This window comes from Scardinius erythrophthalmus, assembly GCF_964197995.2.
Source record: "Scardinius erythrophthalmus genome assembly, chromosome: 9".
NCBI classification, from domain to species: Eukaryota; Metazoa; Chordata; class Actinopteri; order Cypriniformes; family Leuciscidae; genus Scardinius; species Scardinius erythrophthalmus.
This window is the reverse complement of record NC_138229.1, coordinates 23,201,785-23,220,118: the sequence shown is the minus strand read 5'-3', so window position 1 is coordinate 23,220,118 and position 18,334 is coordinate 23,201,785. Positions and strand designations below refer to the sequence as shown.

General features: G+C 37.6%; 1 protein-coding gene across 1 annotated transcript; it reads right to left on the bottom strand.

The window, feature by feature from the left end:
- Positions 1–1,592: 1,592 nt before the first annotated feature.
- On the bottom strand, positions 1,593–13,935 carry ca8 (carbonic anhydrase VIII). The gene is made up of 9 exons (XM_081373869.1): positions 13,375–13,935; positions 12,278–12,469; positions 9,540–9,664; positions 8,875–8,970; positions 8,623–8,685; positions 8,494–8,542; positions 7,977–8,089; positions 4,889–5,059; positions 1,593–2,400 (listed from the first exon to the last, which is right to left on the bottom strand). The coding sequence occupies exons 1-8, from the start codon at positions 13,445–13,447 to the stop codon at positions 4,925–4,927; spliced, it is 846 nt and encodes a 281-aa protein (XP_081229995.1). The 5' UTR covers positions 13,448–13,935; the 3' UTR covers positions 1,593–2,400; positions 4,889–4,924.
- Positions 13,936–18,334: the final 4,399 nt, after the last annotated feature.

Below are 18,334 nucleotides of genomic sequence, written 5' to 3'. Positions count from 1 at the left end.
CTGTTAACATAACTGTTGCAAATAAATATACATTTTATACAACAAAGTTTTTAAAATATGTGTTATATCTTTGTGTGAGTGTCTCAACTTTAAAACTTGCCGTCTCATATTTGGACCTATAGCTACATTCTAACATTTCTTACGAAACTTATTTTAACATAACATGACAAAATGTGTTCAATGTAACTGATGTATAGATTAATGTCTTTTCCTCGTTCTTTTTCTCTATCTTTTTTATTTATTTATTTATTTTAGTCTTCAGCTCATTGTTCTTTTTAGTATTCTTATGACATTGAACATATCGCAAATACATTTTGTATATTGTATACAAAGTTGTATGTCATAAACGTGTCATCTTTGTATGTTTTGCAAAAAAATATAAAATAAATAATAATAATAAAAGTAGACAGCTGTAAGCACGTCCTAGCCGTCCGTCCGTCACTTATTGGGTTCCCCGGAAACATTTCCGTTGTGTTCTGTTCTATTTGCAGCGCGTTTCTGTTTGGTTGTGTTGTGAACTTTTGCAGCGCGTTTCTGTAATTGCAGCGCGTTTCCGTATTTGGTTGTGTTGTGAGTATTGGGACGCACGTGAGTTGTAAAACTGATGAAGATGTTTTCTTATTCGCTGGTGTTTTTTTCTATTTGCATGTGTTTTTTCCTATTTGCATGTGTTTTTTTTCTGTTTGCATGCGTTTTTTTCTGTTTGCATGTGTTTTCTTCATTTGCAGCGCGTTGAGCTCTCTCGGCCACCGTAAGGAATGACTAAATGAATTCAAGTTTATACAACAAGATTACAACAAATCATTTCAAACAAATTAGATTTTGTTGGAAAAATGTAATTCATTTTTGTGGAAAAGTTTTCCTTAATTTAATTAAGTTCGTTCAACAGCTTATTTAGTGAGATTCTGAAGTGTGCATATGATGGACACTTTACTATCCCATGAGGCCACAGGAGAGGATTTATGACTGTCAGTGAAGCGACAAAACTGACGCTGGTAGGTCACATGATAATGACAGCATGGCAGATGTAGTACTTCCGAATCACATTCATACTATATAGAACATACTTTTTTTAGTGGGTGTGAAGTAATTACTTATTCAAAATAAGTACCTACTCAAGAGAGTAGGCTATGTGGGATTTTGGACGCAGCCAATAACTTTCCTACAACATAAACTGCACACACACATTGCAAAAACAAGAATTTTGAAGCAGTTATGTTTATTTTTGAAAACGTATTATGTTTTTAATAAGTTACTAAATAAGACCTTTTGGGGTGCGAGAGTGTGCAGTTTACGTAGTAGAGCTAAGCGTTAAAAGTATCGTCAAGTTATGTTTCCCACAGGCTTAATGAAACAAGTACGCCCCCCCCCCAAAATATCCAGTGAGAAATTACAGTGAGAATTTGAAATGACACTGATTTCTACTGTAAATGTCAGGCTGTACCCTTACTTCTTATATGACAATCATTATGATGACAAGGGACTTTTCAAGGTATGCAAAAGTAATACTTTTCACCTGAACGTTTCCCACGAGAACAGAAGTGTCTGTGGCTTGTCAGGTTTCATAAATAATACAAACACGCATATCTTTTAATGAATCATGTTTCCTTTTTCTGCAGGACTAGATGTTGAAAAGTTGTTTAAAGCAAGATAATGACAAAACAAAAGACCAGATATTGCTATCTGCAGAGACAGAAGCACTAAATCTGCAGATGTGAGCGGTAACAGCAGTCTCCACACAGACTACAGACTATCAATACAAATCTAAAACAAACAATAAACAGAGGCTAATACACCCTACAGTCCTTCATATTCTGTTCATTCAACACAGAGCAGAAAAGCACCCATGAAGCCAATCTTTGTGTCTTTAATCAGTTCATTCAACAGCATACATTTATTTCAATTCTAGTATTTAAAAGCCTTCAATGTACAGTCATAAATACCTTCTAATATGACTAAACTTATTCTGTTTATGTCATTATGTTGTATCATATTATCAGAAATAATCAAATATAAAACTGTAAGGAATGGGTCTGCCTACATCATGTATCAATCATGTACATTATGATCTTCCTAAAAAGCCACATTTATAGGATTACACACATTTGTTAAACTGCAGTGTTCTAACAATATTCATCAAGTGTTAATATGGTCCTTCACTCCTTAAAAAAGCTTAGCACACTCTTCAAACTGACTGGCTTTCTCTTTTTTTACATGAAATTCAGTATAATTTTGTTTCAAATGAAAGGTAAAAGCATCATCTGCACACACCAGGGCCATACTCAGGAGGACATTCAACTACAAAATGTTGGCCATGCACATCTACAGGAAGTGATGAACTTTCACTTTAGCCAGGACATTGTAGAGCCCTTGTCTCTATTTCTTCATCATATCTAATTTCTGAAAGATAAAAAATGGTTTAGATCAAACTACATGCATGGAAGTAGTATATTTTTAATACAGAGTGTAATATACAGTATATATAATGTATAATAAATACAATAACAAAGCTTTTATCTTCTGCTTTTGGCTTGGTTTGTGGTCTGAACCTCTCAGCAGACAGCATTATTTCAAGTTTCCTATGCAGAGTGTAAAGACAACAGCTATCATGACTGGACATGGGCATTAGCTAATTTTTTTTAACACTGTCTAATGATGATGTTGAGTAAAACCAGTACCATTTAACCTCCCACACATGCACAGAATAAATCCATGCACCGGAAGAATGCACAAATACAAAAACATTGTGCAGTAAGTGTAATTTTTTATGCACAAATAAATGCATTGTTGTTAGGATTCAGTAGATTTGTCTAAATATGTTCACAATTTTACTTTTTAGCCAAGAATTTATTTTCATTTCGATTGATCACTACTGACACTACATTGAATACCCTCATTCATAAGCATGTAATTTAGCCTAGAGACATGAAATGAAAGTAAGTGTGATATTGTTGTAGAGATATCCCAGATAGCATACATAACCTGGCCTCATCTTGGCCAACTATGACACTTATGGCTCAGTTCTGGCAGCGGCAAAGCTCATATGGGCCGTATCTGGCCCATACACATCAAGCTGGTTTTAGTGTGAGTTGTGGCTTGTTGTGTGTGGCCCAGATGTGGCCCATGTGACCTTTGCCTCTGCCAGAAATGAGCCATATGCCATAGTTGGCCCAGATGAGGCACAGCTATGTATTCTATTGCCAGCCACACTCAGTCATCACCACCATTCCATGCGGCGGCCCAGAAGAATGTGGGAGATGTGGGTCACAACTGGGCCAGATGTCATTTGCTATCTGGGATGACTGTGGTCACCAGTGACTCTTTATGACTAACATGTTCGGGCAATTTTTTTTTTCTAAGGGTTATAACGTTACATTCCGACTTAGACTTTTTTTGATCCAGTGTACAGCAGGGTGGAAATAGGAAGAGAATAAGGATGTGTGGACCCTCACTTCTCATTCCAACTGCACATTGCTGATTTGTGAGGCAGTCATGTGACCATTAGCTATCCATTACATCTGAACAATATCTCACTGTGACTCCATCAGCCTGTCATGCATGTGCTCTCTGTTGCTTAGCACAGAGGAAGTAGTGTGTTCAGTGTGTGTGTGTGTGTGTGTGTGTGTGTGTGTGTGTGTGTGTTTGTGTGTGTGTGTGTGAGAGAGGTGGGGGAGATAATTAAAGACAGTGGTAACAGTGATGGTAAGTGTGTGTAAATGTGATACTATACATATGTACATGCACCAAAAAAAGCATGTAGCATAAGTGAAAGCAGTTTTAACATTACTAATTTGTCTAGTAAGGAGACCTTTCAAATTTAAAATGCAGTTGGTGAAGTGACTTATAATTGTTGTTGGCTGACATCAATTTTACTGCTTAGTACTGATTCAGCTAATTTACATCCTGACTTTAGTCTGATTTACTGGCAGTTCATGGCCATGGTTTGAAGACGATTGCAAGTTGCAACATACTTGACCTAGTTGGATATTTTTTATATAAAACGTAGGAAGTGGGAAATGAGGTTTACTCTATATTTGAAGGTTTTTGTTTTTTTGTTTTTTTTGTTGATGTTTACAGCTCATGGCTTCAGGTTATATGAATGGTGAATGGTGAATATCATTATTTCACTATCATCCCAAACAAACTAAGGAGAAAACTTGAATGACTGACTGAGAGTGTAGGATCCTTCTAATCTTTGCTGAAATTCTCTGCTAGAAATGCTGGTTATTTATTAATAAAAGTTACATGATAAAGCACTTAAACCTTTTTTAACAGAAGTGTAGTACAGAAGCACAGATTTGCCAAAGTAAAACTTTAGATTACTCTGGTTACATCTTCAGACTCTTTTAGTAGCATTGCATCATCATGGCCTAAATTATCCTGCTCAAAATCTCATTTCAAAATGAATAATATGCAGGCAGACCCAGGTGTGCCCTGGGGAGCCCTAGAAATAGACCGATCTATACACAATGCTGCAGAAGGTCCTAGATCAGAAGGAATTGGGTTACTGTATTGCTCTAACCCTTGCAGCACTCTATTGTATAGTGATGCTAATACTGCTAAGAAAACTTGGCCTATTTTCATTAATACATTAATGGACACTAAGCATGAGCGTTTGTACAGTTATTGGTCAGAATGATGGTCATATGGAGATGAATCTTCCGTTTTCTATAATTTTGGAAGTAATAACAGTTTTGCACTAAAATCCAGGTGGGCTCTTCCCCTAATCCAGACAATGAGACATTTAATCAGCTAATGTGAGAAGCCAAATCTAACTCCTCCTTTACAAAGAGCAGCCAAAGTCATACGTAAGCCATGGTATTATGCTCAAATGAGGGTGCTCCGCTTGAATAAACAAAGAACAGAATACAATCTCCTGTAAATTTACCCATGGCAGATTAAAATGTATCCTGCTGTGGGGGTTTTACTGGAAGGCTGCCCTGACCACCCTGTCGCTCAGGGGCTGGGTGGGTCTGAAGTTGTCCCCCAGCATCCCGTCATTGCCTTCTTGAAGCTCTGCTCCTTTAATGTGGGACCTAAGACGACGAAACTCCTCAATCTGTGGCAGAAAAAGAGTTTGGGTTAGTTTACATTTACATTTCTCCATTTGGCAGATGCATTTATCCAAAGCAATTTGTGTGTGTGTGTGTGTGTGTGTGAGAGACCTACATTATGACGACCCACAGTGTGTATTCAGGTTTCAGGCCATGTCCTCTACATCATGAGGACACGCTAACGTCCTCATAGTTCAAATAGCTAAATAATATTGTATTAAAATGTTGAACGTTTTTTGTTTTGGGGTAGGGTTATGATTGGGGATAGAAAATGTCATTATCTCAGTATCATTAGCTAAGTATAAAAACTTAGCCTGGATGCCAGCCGAACTTAGCCCCGCCCACAACATTTGAGGTCGGGAAGTTCGGTCTGGAGCAACTATGCTCGAACCAGAGCTGTTCGGACCAATCAAATTGTCAGGGCGGGCTTCATAGGATGATGGACAGATGATCAACAGTAGTGTAATCATCCACGTCACCAAAGAGCGCTTGGGTTGAATTCGTTTACAACAAAGATGACTGGCGCTGGAGAATTGAGATGTGTAGATTCCGCCATCGCGTCTGTTATAGAAGATATCGCAGAGCGCATTAATTTTAAAAGAGGAACAGAGAACCGCGATCAAGGCATTTGTCGATTGGAAAGATGAATGAAGAACATACGTCACTTACTCCGTTGCTCTGATTGGTTGTAGGTCTATCCAATTGAGTGCAGAGGCATTTTCTTTCCTGGTTCGGTTGAAACGCCCCTTAATCACAGCCCAATACGCTCTATGCACGAACGCTGCTGACGTATTTCCGGTAGAATCTCAGCCAGCATCTTTACTTCCGCATTGCGCGTTCTATAGCGAAGTGTACTAGCGGCAAAACTTTCATAAAATTAATTTTCTCAGAAACGGAGACAACGATTTTAGAAACTCATTCGCTAGTCGGATTTTGCATGATATGAGTGAATACTCACTCTCAAAGTTGTCGATGTAGCTCAAAATATATAATTTAAAGCTCTTCTCTTATTACAATATTGTTAACATCATTTACGTTAACCATTGGAAGTTCTTGTAAACAGCGAGTGTAATTTGCCATTATCTCCACCTAATGCAAAAACGGCTTCCGACGCAGCACCGGATGTAACTGGGCGTGGGCGGGCTGAGACAAAACACGGAAGTGATCGTGCATAGAGCCCATGGTGCAGTATCAGACTCATATTCTGACTAGAATCTGAGTATGATGACGTCAGGCTAATAAAAACCATTATGCCTGTGGAATGATGATAAGTGTACCATTTGCCTTAGTTTCAGCGCCTGTCATTATGATATTGTTCCTTATATTTTAGTTTAGGTTGTAAAGTGTAAGGAATATCCCACATCTGTGTCCACATGGTTTAATCTGAAATATACACAACCCTAACAACAGCAAGAGTCAGACTGTGCTTCTTGCAATTCAATTTAAATGTATAATGCTTGGATGCTTCCATTCAAAATGACCAGCCAACTGGTGGAAAACTCCATTCCTTTTACTGGCCAGTGTCACTTTTTGCTCACATTTGGTGTGAGTGTTGAATTTGGACCCCGCGTGTGAGCTCTTTTAGAAACATGAGGAGTATTTTCTTATCTTGTCTTTCTCTAATGCTATTATTGAAGTTATAACATAAACAGGGTCATATCAGTACATGTACAAGTACAAAATGGGGATACCACATTTGAACTTAATCCAAGAAGGAAACCATTTATAATTTAATATAGTTATGTTATCAAACACAGACAAGACCCTGACCCATTTTCATGTTGTATCTTTGCATCATACTCAATAAATGACTGGCCTTTACTTGAAAGACTCTGCTCTGCCAGTCATTGAGATCAAAGATAATCTAAGTTGCAAACAAAAGGCATAAATCGTTCTGCACCTTATGATGTATAGTACTGTGGTAAACCCCAGTTAGTTCTAGTCACGTCAAAGTTGGTTTCTGATTTCCCCTTTTGTCTATTCGAATGAATGAGTCCTTTAGCAGACCCTACTCTGAAGCAGGAGCTAAATTAGTTCCCCCAAAAGGAGTTCCTAGAGCTAAAATCGATCCTAGTTCCTGTGGTGCAAACACACCAAAATCCGGGTACTTCTGCCAATAGTTCTAGGAAGGAACCTTGAAAAGGTTCCTCAGGTGCGAAAGCCCCTTATCATAGACTTCTTTCAAAAACATTATTTTTAATTTTTTTTTATTAAATTACATTTTTTTTTCCTTTACATGCAATCTGCAAGCAATCAGATCATTACTGCAAGACACAAGTTGATTGGCCTCTGCTGATTCTGCAGCCAATGGCCAATGAGATTGCTTGCTCAACATTTACAGTGCTATGCATAAGTTTAGACACCCATGCTAAAGTTGACTAAAAAGAGGAATAAAAAAATCATCTTTTGGAAATTGAACTTAATGCCTTAATTAAAAAAATTAGGAAAAATCCAACCTTTAAGGACACCAATTTTCTTTGTGAATGAATAATGTATCATAAATAAATAAATGGTCTAAACTTATGCATAGCACTGTAAATAGTCTGGTTCATTGATTTCTATAAGGTAGTCCTGCGGCGCGAGTTCCTCTGAAACCCTCCGCCTCCCCCAGCTCCACCTGCCTAGATCTGCTATGGGATTTATGTATGTATATTTATGCAGCATCTTATAGCTCACAGCAGCGTGCCTGTGTATCTATTAGCAGAAGCAAGTCCATATTTACTCTGCAGCAGCAATAATTAACAGCAGCAGCAGTGTAGCAGATCAAGTCCACATTGCCATATTCTATAACATGCTACAACTATTCAGAGAGTTGTCATAATTAAAAAATATAAATAGCCACCAAGTGAATGGGGTTTATTAGAGATTTATCATGTATATCTGAGTAATAATAATATTTATTAACAGGTGTAAAGATGTTACCTGCATCTGAGAGATGGTAAGGGGGTAACGGTAAAGAATCCAGATGACGTTCTCACTACAGGGTGGTGTGGTTAAAGAGCCCTCATACACCCAGTAATCTCTTAAGAGAGGATCTAAGGAGGTACACAAACCAACGGAGACAGTCAGATACAAACGGATAACCTTTAACTAGGATATCATGATGTATTCAGAAAAGATAAAAAATCACAAAATGCAAAAAAATATACAGGTGCTGGTCATAAAATTAGAATATCATCAAAAAGTTGATTTATTTCAAGAATTCAACTTAACAGGTGAAACTAATATATTATATAGTCTCATTGCATGCAAAGTGAGATATTTCAAACCTTTATTTGTTATAATTTTGATGATTGTATGAGTCTATATAATATCTTAGTTTCACTTGTCAAGTTGAACTCTTGAAATAAATCAACTTTTTGATGATATTCTAATTTTATGACCAGCACTTGTACAAATATCAGTATGATAGAATATGAATAAGAAATAAATCATTTACCAGGCAGTAATGTGTTGGGGTTAAAACATGGAATTATTTTTGTCTTTCCCTGTACACACAAAAAGGCATTTTTAGTCACAAGCGTAAGTGTCATATTTTTCGCTTTAGTAAGGCAGCTCTTCTGATCACCTTGTACTGCAGGTCCTGCAGGACGTCTGTGATGGCCTTCAGCCCAAGATGTTCCTTCCCAACCTGCATAGAACAAAAAATTGAGCACCAGAGTCAACTGAACATAATATACTTCAAGATGACCAGAGACATACATTTGACTTTGCCCCTTAAAAGGCTTTCTATGTTTACACTACTAATACCATGTTTATTTACCCAACGTGATTGGGGATTTTTGTATTTGTCATGACCTCCAATATATGGGGTAGATACCTGCACAAATAAGGCAATGATGAGAATGCCTTTTTTCTTGCCCATGGCCTCCTCCACGCTGTTGAATAATGTAGAGTTCCAGTGGATTAGATGAAGCTGTGAGAGATATTTATTACTAATTGAGGGATCTGCAATAAACTGAACTCTACAATCAACATATAGCTACAAAGTATGCAACAATTATGAAGGTGATTATTTTATGCCAGTTCCGTGTCCTGTTATAAGACTGGTTTGACTTGTAGTTGTGCCAACAACTTGAGGAACCGCAACATGGTAACAGGTTGACAAGCATGGTGACACATTGAGAACAGGCCCTTATCTTTCTCATTATGTACAGAAGACCAGGAGTTGGAGAGCAGGTGACAGAGACGGGTGATTTGAATAGATGACTTGATGATAAATCCTTCATTGGAGCATGTGGTATTGTTGTTTTTGACATGAACTGAGGTTGCCATTTATAATTTGTTTTGTTGCTAAAAAAAAGGCTTATTGCTTATGCATTGTGAATACTGTTAATAGGGGCCCCGAAGTAAATATGTGCTGCTGTCTATGTGTGCAGTGTGAATGAAACATAATTTTTTTTAGACATTAGGAAGTATGAGTGACTTAGAGGAACAATAAGAGCAAATGCTCAATATGGACAGAACTGGCGGAGTGACACTGACCTCCATAGGAAAAGCCTTGAAGTTGACAGTGTGTTCAGATCCCCTCTGGTTCTCTTTTCCCCAGTGGAAGCGCACCTCACTCAGTTCATACTCATGGTCACTGGGGAGAGGACCCCCAGTCACAACTGAGACAGCATTCACAGGTCACAGGAAAGGGAAGAGAACAGGATGATTTGACAAACAATACAGGTTTCTCACAGACATCAGATTTATGTCTTTTAACCTCTCAATGACCTAGAAAAGCAAAACATCTTATAACTTTTTTTGTGGACTTTGTCAAAGGGCTTGTTCACCCCAAAATGAAAGTTCTGTCATTATTTACTCACCCTCATGTAACAAATAGTGGTTGACTAATAAATCGATAAATCCAAGCTGATATGTCGGCCGTTATTTGCCTCCTTTTTTTTAAACTAGAAGTTCTTCTGTATTTGTGAAAAATACTATAATAGGATTATAGAATCAAGAAGGTGCTAATATATAAATCTTTTTATTGAACAGATTTATTTATTGTCAAGTTAATTTTTTTCCCCCAATTGGATTAATTTGAGAATGATTTATTTCAAATTATTTTAGTGCATATTATGTAAATGTAAAATAAATATAAATTTGATTGTTATGCATGTGTTATTCACCATTTTAAATGAAAGGGATATTAAGAGGTCGACCGATTGTGGATTTTACAGATAATGATGACCGCACTGGCCGATAACCGATAAATCAACTGATAGTTTTTAAAAGGATACAGAATGAAAACCAACATAACACATAAAATAGTGCTGAACTTTATTACAAAAATTCAAAAACAGTACTAAACCATGAAAATGTACTGTATGTTTTAAATATAAAAAATATGAATATATTAATTATACCTTAGTTACCTTAATTATACATAAGTTCAAAGTGCATTATCTAATGTTAAGAAATATAACTTGTAAAAAAGTGTTAGTAAATGTTGAAATTAACAATGACCAATCCTTTTATTAACTTTAGTTAATGCTACAGATGGTTTCTTATTGTAAAGTGTTACCATTTCATATAATTACAAACAGTCATGCTTAAAGATAGCCATCTTTACATCTACACAAACACCATATAGCATTGAAATTAGACATAGTATGCTCACACTGTATTTGCTTCTATTTTAGAACACTTGATGGTTATCTGATAAAAATAACAAAATTATGTATTACAGTGACGATGAAAAAATAACTGAAATTGAATGTTTCTTATTTGTTTATATGTTTCTGTCGGCTGCATGACAGTTTCTGGGCCCTATTTTAACGATCTGAAACGCAAGTATCAAACGCGAAACGCAAGTAACTTTGTGGGCGGATCTCGCGGATCCGACACAAATCTAAAATGGGTTGGTCTGATGTAGCTACATTACTCATAGGTGTGGTTTGGGCGTAATGTGAAATAAACCAATCAGAGCGTCATCTCACATTCCCTTTAAAAGCAGGCGCGCTTGTTCCATGGCGGATTCCTATTATAATGGCGGATTTGCCAGGCGCACACCAGGAGCGGTTCACAGCCGAGGAGACCGACGTTCTCGTCAGGACCGTAAAAGACATAAGTGACATTGTATGGGGATGGGAGAAACCCACCCAAATTAGCTTTGGTTAAACAGGCGTATAATAATTTGGGTAAATGTGTAAGCTAGATTTATGCCTATTTTTTCCCATCTTCATGGACACCACAATGATTTCCCTCATGTGGAATATTTTTCCTTGTAATTATGTATGGTTTGCAAAAATGGGAACTGCTGCCTGCGTCTGTGTAGATGAGAGAAGCAAAGTGTATGCACGTTGTGCATATTATGGCCAAGCATGCGCCCTTAAAATAGCAGAAACCCAGAATTGTTTTCTGAAACTGCAAAATAGCACCAGGGAACGTTTGCACTGGAACACGCCTCCCCTTTTCGCTGAACCGCCCCCGGGAGCACAAGTTCATTCCTAAATTTACCGATGTGCGACTGTGGAGGGAGAAGTCCGCGGTGCGTCGGGTGCAAAATAGGAATGATACATGCGTCGGTGTACAAAGTCAGTTGCGCTGGGTGCAAGATAGGGCACTCTGTCTACAATTTGCTTTCTCAAGTCACAAACTTTAAATATGCAACTTCGATGGAGAACGAATACATTAAAGCGACCAGCTAAAAATAGACAAATGCATATAGATGGTAACAATCGTGACATTAAACATTTGGGTCGGGCTTGTGTGTGTTTTTGTCACAGTTTTAACCGCTTGAGGTAGACCTACTAGTGTTAGCGTCCTCTCAGCCTTGACAACAAACATACTGCTGGTCTCCACTAAAGCAGCATTTAGTCAACAAATTAATTACTTTATTTATAATGATATGAAAACATGCACTGTACTGTATAGCCTACATACCGTTTCATTGTCTGTTTTAAATTCGTATCTTTAGTGTCCTGCACTGTGCAGCGCGGAGACTAACGTGTCAAAACAAACACTACGAGGCCTCAGTGATTTTATTCACTGTTTTTATTCACCTCAGTTATTTCGCATCTAAAGTCCGCTCTTACTGTATAATTACAAAGGACTTTTCTGTCCTTTTTGGAACTTGAAATTTTTGTTAACTATCAACTTTTTTGGTGTTCCAATGAAAGAATTATGACACATAAGAGTTGTGAATGACTTGGAAAAAATAATGGCAGAATATTTATTTTTAGTGAACTATTCCTTTAAATTTAAATACAGGGATACCTTTCAGCATGCTATACCTGATTTGGACTTGAGCATGATCCTCACGGTGTGACCGTCGTTAATGACTTCACAGTCCCTGCAAACGACATAGTTGGGGTTAAGCCCCACCTCCAGCAGCCGCGGGTCATAGCGGGCCTCCCTAGAGTTAAGGTTTATGGGGGACTGGTACTCTCCATTTGCCTCAGGAAACAGAAGACCCCATTCAACACCTGGATTCATTCACAAAAGACAAAAAAAGTTGATTCTATCGACCATTGAATGGTGATAGCTAACATTTTGTTTTAATGCATTTATCAAAGAACACTTATCTCGCTTTGAGCATACGATAACACTGTCCTTGTTCATGACCCACTAGACCCACAGCCTGTTGCTCAACCTCGAATTAAACTTTGTAGCTATGAAATATTTGCTGGTGCCACACAGATAATACAAACAGTGGTCCATTTTTATGTCCCAATGTTGAAACTAAATAAGGACAGCTAGATCTCCAGTGCCTCAGAGTCATTACTGAGGGGCCAACAGGAATAGCAGACACAGGGGGATACAGGATGTGCTCATTCCTCTGCTGTTTTTCATATCACCCTGTGTGTATGTTTTACTCTTCTCTATGCATTTGCTTTATCATCTAAAATTGCACTAGAAAAGTAAATGTGTTTCATTGCAGACTAACGCTACTTGAAATAGTACAAATTGAAGCTTAGAAAATTGACTCTTCACACAAAAAGAAACATCTTGGTCTAAATACAATTGAAAAAAAAAATTCCTCTGCTATTTTCACATAATAAACAATTATACAATTATGCTTTAAATATTTTTATTTATGCACTTATTTAATAAAAAATACATTTTAAGTTAAAAACATAGTGCAATGATTCACTGTAAAAAAAGTTGTAAATTAGAAGTGGCAGCATTGTTGAAAAAGGGACAGATCACAACTATCTAGTATTGTCTGTGTATTTAAAGACTCAGCGGTGTAGAAACTCCATAAATTCACCATATCTATATATATATATATAGGCTAATTGAGACAGGCTTGTTTATCATGGGTGTGACGATAAAGTTTCATGTTTCACAAAGAGGAGGATATGCAGTGATTCTCGGACTAAGTCCTTACCTTCTTCATAGCCCCATTCCAGCTCATCCTTGCCAGGGTAGTTATCGGTCTCTTCAATAACATTATCTGCCATGGCAACTGAATTTCCTCTATGGCTTTCAGAACAACTTGCGTTCTGTCCTGAGCAGATGCCAAAAACTAGTTCTTTCTGGCCCGGTTTTCAGGGTAAAGTCTTCCTTGTCGTTTGCTCACTTCCCACCCAAAAAACATGAAGAAAGTGGTCTATAACAGTACAGGTGGAAGTGATTGAACTCAGCAGCTTCAAAGACACAATGTCGTCCACGGTGAGATTGCAACCAACAGAAAACACTTGTCATTCCATTGAAAATTATGAGTTTTCTTCTCCTGTTCTCTTCCAGAAAAGTTGTCCACCCTGTATCAACTTCAGAGCACACCAAAAGTAAGTTCACAAACTCATTCTGTTAGCTACTACAGCCCACACGGTTCCCCCACAAGTCATCTGATTGGCTGCGTGCAGTGACTCTTAAGCCTCTGATGTAGCACCATAGAAACAGCTCAGCAGTCTGTACTGGTTTACAGTCAGGCCACGGGAAGCACAGTGCACACAGGCAGGAATGCTGGAGTGATGTTGCTCTTGGACAGTTCCTCCCACAATGGAGGAAATGGGTGTGGTTAAAAAAACACCCACCAGGAGGAGGGTGAAGAATTAAAGACTGAAGAGAGGAAAGGTCTGTTATTGTTTGCTTGGCACATTACTGATAGGGTTTTCAAGGTAAGGATGAGAGGCCCATACGGTGCTTTCCCCTGGCTTATAGTTGTGTTCTTCCTGCATGTTTTTTTCCTGGTCACCAGCGAAACAAGATGACCTTTTTAGCTAATTTTAATAAGTTTACAGGTGACCGCATAGTTTTTTGTCCGCATAGTCAAATTGTATCACTCTCCTCGGTTCAACAATGCTTAGATATTTTATCAGCTGGACAAATGTATCTTATGCTATCATGAACAATTTGAACTAGATGGATGTATGAAAGTCTCCTGATTGCACTTATTGACCCAGATAAAAAAAGTAACAACTGGAGGAGATGAACATTATGGTGCATTGCCTTGAATTCTATCCTAAGAAACTACTTTGACCCTAATTTTCTAAAATTAAAGGCAGCACATTACACAAAAGTGCAATCACTACCTAATTAATTATAAGTAGGTCGTTTTACTCCCCAAAGCTCAGGGACAAGAACAGGGTTGTCACGTGACCTCAGCATCCTCTATATTAAATCTATATTTCATCGGATATATCGGGAAATATGCATTCACTGGCATCAAAACATAAGCTCTTTATCAGTGTATCAGATGATGTGGGTGGTTTGGTGTTGAGCGATCCTTTGAATAATTATTCATGAACAATAGATGTCCTGTTTGAGTCCAGGTTCAGCAGATTACAGCACTGTCCTCTAGTGGGCATAACAAGACATGGCAATATCCTATGAATGCAAGTGGATTGGTATAGAAAGCTATATGATAAAAGCAGTGTGCTCATTTTTGACTTGCCTTCAACCTCACTTATGGAACGAATGGGGGCAAATAAATCTACTCTAAAAAACAATGTCATAGTAATAAATAATGTCTAAGATGTATGCAGGATGACCATCAGGATCCAGGCCTACTCGGGTTGGGATTCTCAGGCTGGACACTTGGGAGGTGTTTTATGATTGTGAATACTGTATATGATTAAAGACAAGAAATTAACAGTAATAAAATGTTATCAATATATCACTGCTGCAACAGGTCCAGTTGATTTCACAAATGATTCATTAAATGCAAATTGTGAACTGGTTTAATCAGTCAATTAAAAAATCGGGTCAAAAAAATATTTGTTCTCAAATCAGGCACTGATATTGGATCTCAGAGCAAAAATGTATTAAAAATATTTAGAATTGCAAAAATAACAATTTGTTGACAGTAAGTGTTTAGTGGAATATAAGTTACACACTTCACCTTTAACATAAAACATTTCAGACAATGGGATGATTAAATGTAAAAGTAAGTCAAAGGCACGGTACAGAAGTCTATATAAAATTTGCAGGGGAAGTCCATTGAAAGTCATTTACCTGAATAGTTCATCAGTATCTAAGGTCAAGCTCTTTCTCTCATCTCTGATATCTTAACCAATTTTCTTTAGGGTAAAGCTCACGTGGTATATTCCTCTCATTAGCTCATTATATACAGCATATGCATTACAAATCTGGCACAAAATATTAATTTAAATGGAGATTGGTAACTGAAGCTTTGTAGACATAAGTGGGCTGCCCCTTCACCCGTGAAATGGTTTTGTGTCCCTCCAGGACCATCCAACTCTACACCACCACTGTGGCCCAAATAGCACCATTGGCACTGGAGTATGGTTAACCATGCACTTTGATGCTCATGCATGCTCATGCCCATGCAAACTGTTAGTATTACTTCATTGCTGGATATGAGGATCGCTACACTTCACATTTATCCATACAAAAAGTAATGTTTATTAATTGCTACTGTATACTAAAAGTATTTGTCTAATATGTAGGGCTGGGTATCAATTCAGATGTTCCCATTCGATTTTGATTCGCAAGCTCTCAATTCGATTTTGATTCTCAATTCGATTTCGATCCCCGATTTCGATTCTCGATTCGACTCAATGAATATAGATTTAATACAAATCCTATATTTAAAAAAAGAACAGTGAACATAAGTTTACAAGTGGTTAATTAATAAAAAGAAATTAAGAGCCACAAACCTGTATATTAAACTCTTTTTATTTTAGGTACACTTGGGGTACATTAAAACAGAACCCAACTCTATATTTTAAATGCATACAATAAATAGACAGGATTTTGATGCAAGATGATAAAATTGATGCTGAAAATTGGACAAGTCAGAACAGTCGCGTGCCTTAATCAAACAGGTCAGGTTATTTTATGTTTAAGATTAAACATGTATGTTTTAGCTGTAACATGGAGGCTGCAAGCCTATGAAGAGTTTAGGAAAACTAATACTGACTTTTGGAGATAAATGTGGAAAAAAATCAATTCGTGGCCTTTGAGAATCGATTTTGAATCAACCACAATTTAAAAACGATTAATCGAAAAATCTGTTTTTTTGGCCAGCCCCAATAATATGGATATACTCAGAGCCGATCCTGACCTCTCTGGGGCCTTAAGCAAAGTTCTGTTTAGGGGCCCTCATACCTGACCCGTGAGCCATGAACCATTTGCCACTGCCACACAGTCACACCTGACACCACAGTGTTCCCACTACAATCCCTCCTTTAAAGGGTAACTCTCGCCAGAATGCAACAATAGGCTCTTTTTGTTAATTTACCCGAGGCAAACTTTCATTTAAAAGCATAATTAGAATGGAAACACCACTTTTAAGTTTGACCGTATTTCCGTTTTAGGTTAAAATGCCTTGTGAATGGGTGTGTATGGGAGTGAATGGGGCACTTTTATGATAGCATCAAAAATCACTAGTTTTAAAACACTAAGGAGGCTCGATACAACATGAAACTTTGCTCAAAGTATCACCAGGGCCTCTACACATGAACTCGAGCATTGAGAACATTGTTTGTGTACACAGAGTTTACTAAAAAGAAAGATTTTGAACAACTCACTGTGGCTGTGTCCGCCGGCATTTTGACAGTCAAAAATAGTCGATTGCCGAATGCGAATGAACCGACTCTGAATTTTAGTATTGTTTCTTATATGAGGATCCTTTTTCAAATACAAGGTCAGTATTGATTTCCACTTACGAGAAAACAACAAATTATCCGTGAATTTATATTGAACTAAGCTTTAGGAGCTTTCCATCTTTAGGCCGGCGACACACTGGCTGCGTGGCTACTAGTAACAATGTTCTCAATGCTCGAGTGTAATGTGTAGAGCCCCTGGTGATACTTCGAGCCAAGTTTCATGTTCTGTCGAGCCTTCTTAGTGTTTTAAAAACGGCGATTTTTGATGCTATCATAAAAGTGCCCCATTCACTCCCATTCACAAGGCATTTAACCTAGAACAAAAATACGGTCAAACTTAAAAGTGTTCTATTCTAATTATGCTTTTAAACGAAAGTCTGCCTCGAGTAGATTAACAAAAAGTCCAGGTTGCATTTTGGCGAGAGATACCCTTTAACTAGTTCTTGTGAAAATGTAATTCCTGATATCAGAAGACATTGTTACTAGTAAAAAGGTCATTCTCAATATCAAGAATTCACATTTTAAATAGTACAAATTGAATTATTGATATCAAAAATGCATATCCTGTGAATGAATAAAAGCTAAAATGGCGCCATAGCATGTCACTGTGTTTTAAATGATTAAAAGCAATTCTTGATACTTGATGGTTATTATTTACTGAGGGATGTGCATCCATATTGACCAGAATCTCCAGCCAATCAACATTTTAAATTCAATGGACCCTATAAATCAATAGTCAATGTCAATACATTGCTTTCCATCTTGCATTAGTGCAGAGTTGTAACTAAACCTTGACTGAGAGACTAGATAATTATCGTCTTGTTTTAAAACTATGAGGAGTGCCATCACGCCCATATTGTACTTGTCCAGACACAACAGATGTTTCTGTTGGAAAGTGCGCGTTTCATTTCGTGCATGCGCATATGAACGCATGTTAACGCACGACACGGTTATATTTTCAGAACTGCAGTTTATAAACAAACACCGTTGTCCTTTGTCGTTTATTAAACATAATAAATCAACTCACATCAACTTAACTTTAGCTTACTGTTCTTTGCTGACATCAAACTTGGAGAGGAGAGCACACAAGTCTACCTGATAACTGTTGCCGCAATTAACTCTCATGGTGTGTTTTTCTCTCTCTCTCTCTCTTTTCATGACCAGAAGGATATTTCCGCTTCATTTTTTCTCATCGATATTGTAAACATTGATTGACGCGCTTTGACACGAGGGGGAGTCGGGGCATTGAGTAATTTGCGGGGCCCGACGCAACTT

Coding starts and splice junctions, on each gene's coding strand:
- ca8 (XM_081373869.1), bottom strand. CDS start 13,447: ATGGCAGATAATGTTATTGAAGAGACCGATAACTACCCTGGCAAGGAT. Junction 9,665..12,277: donor CATGCTCAAGTCCAAATCAG/GTATAGCATGCT, acceptor ATGCTGTCTCAG/TTGTGACTGGGGGTCCTCTC. Junction 5,060..7,976: donor TTACCATCTCTCAGATGCAG/GTAACATCTTTA, acceptor TTTCTGCCACAG/ATTGAGGAGTTTCGTCGTCT.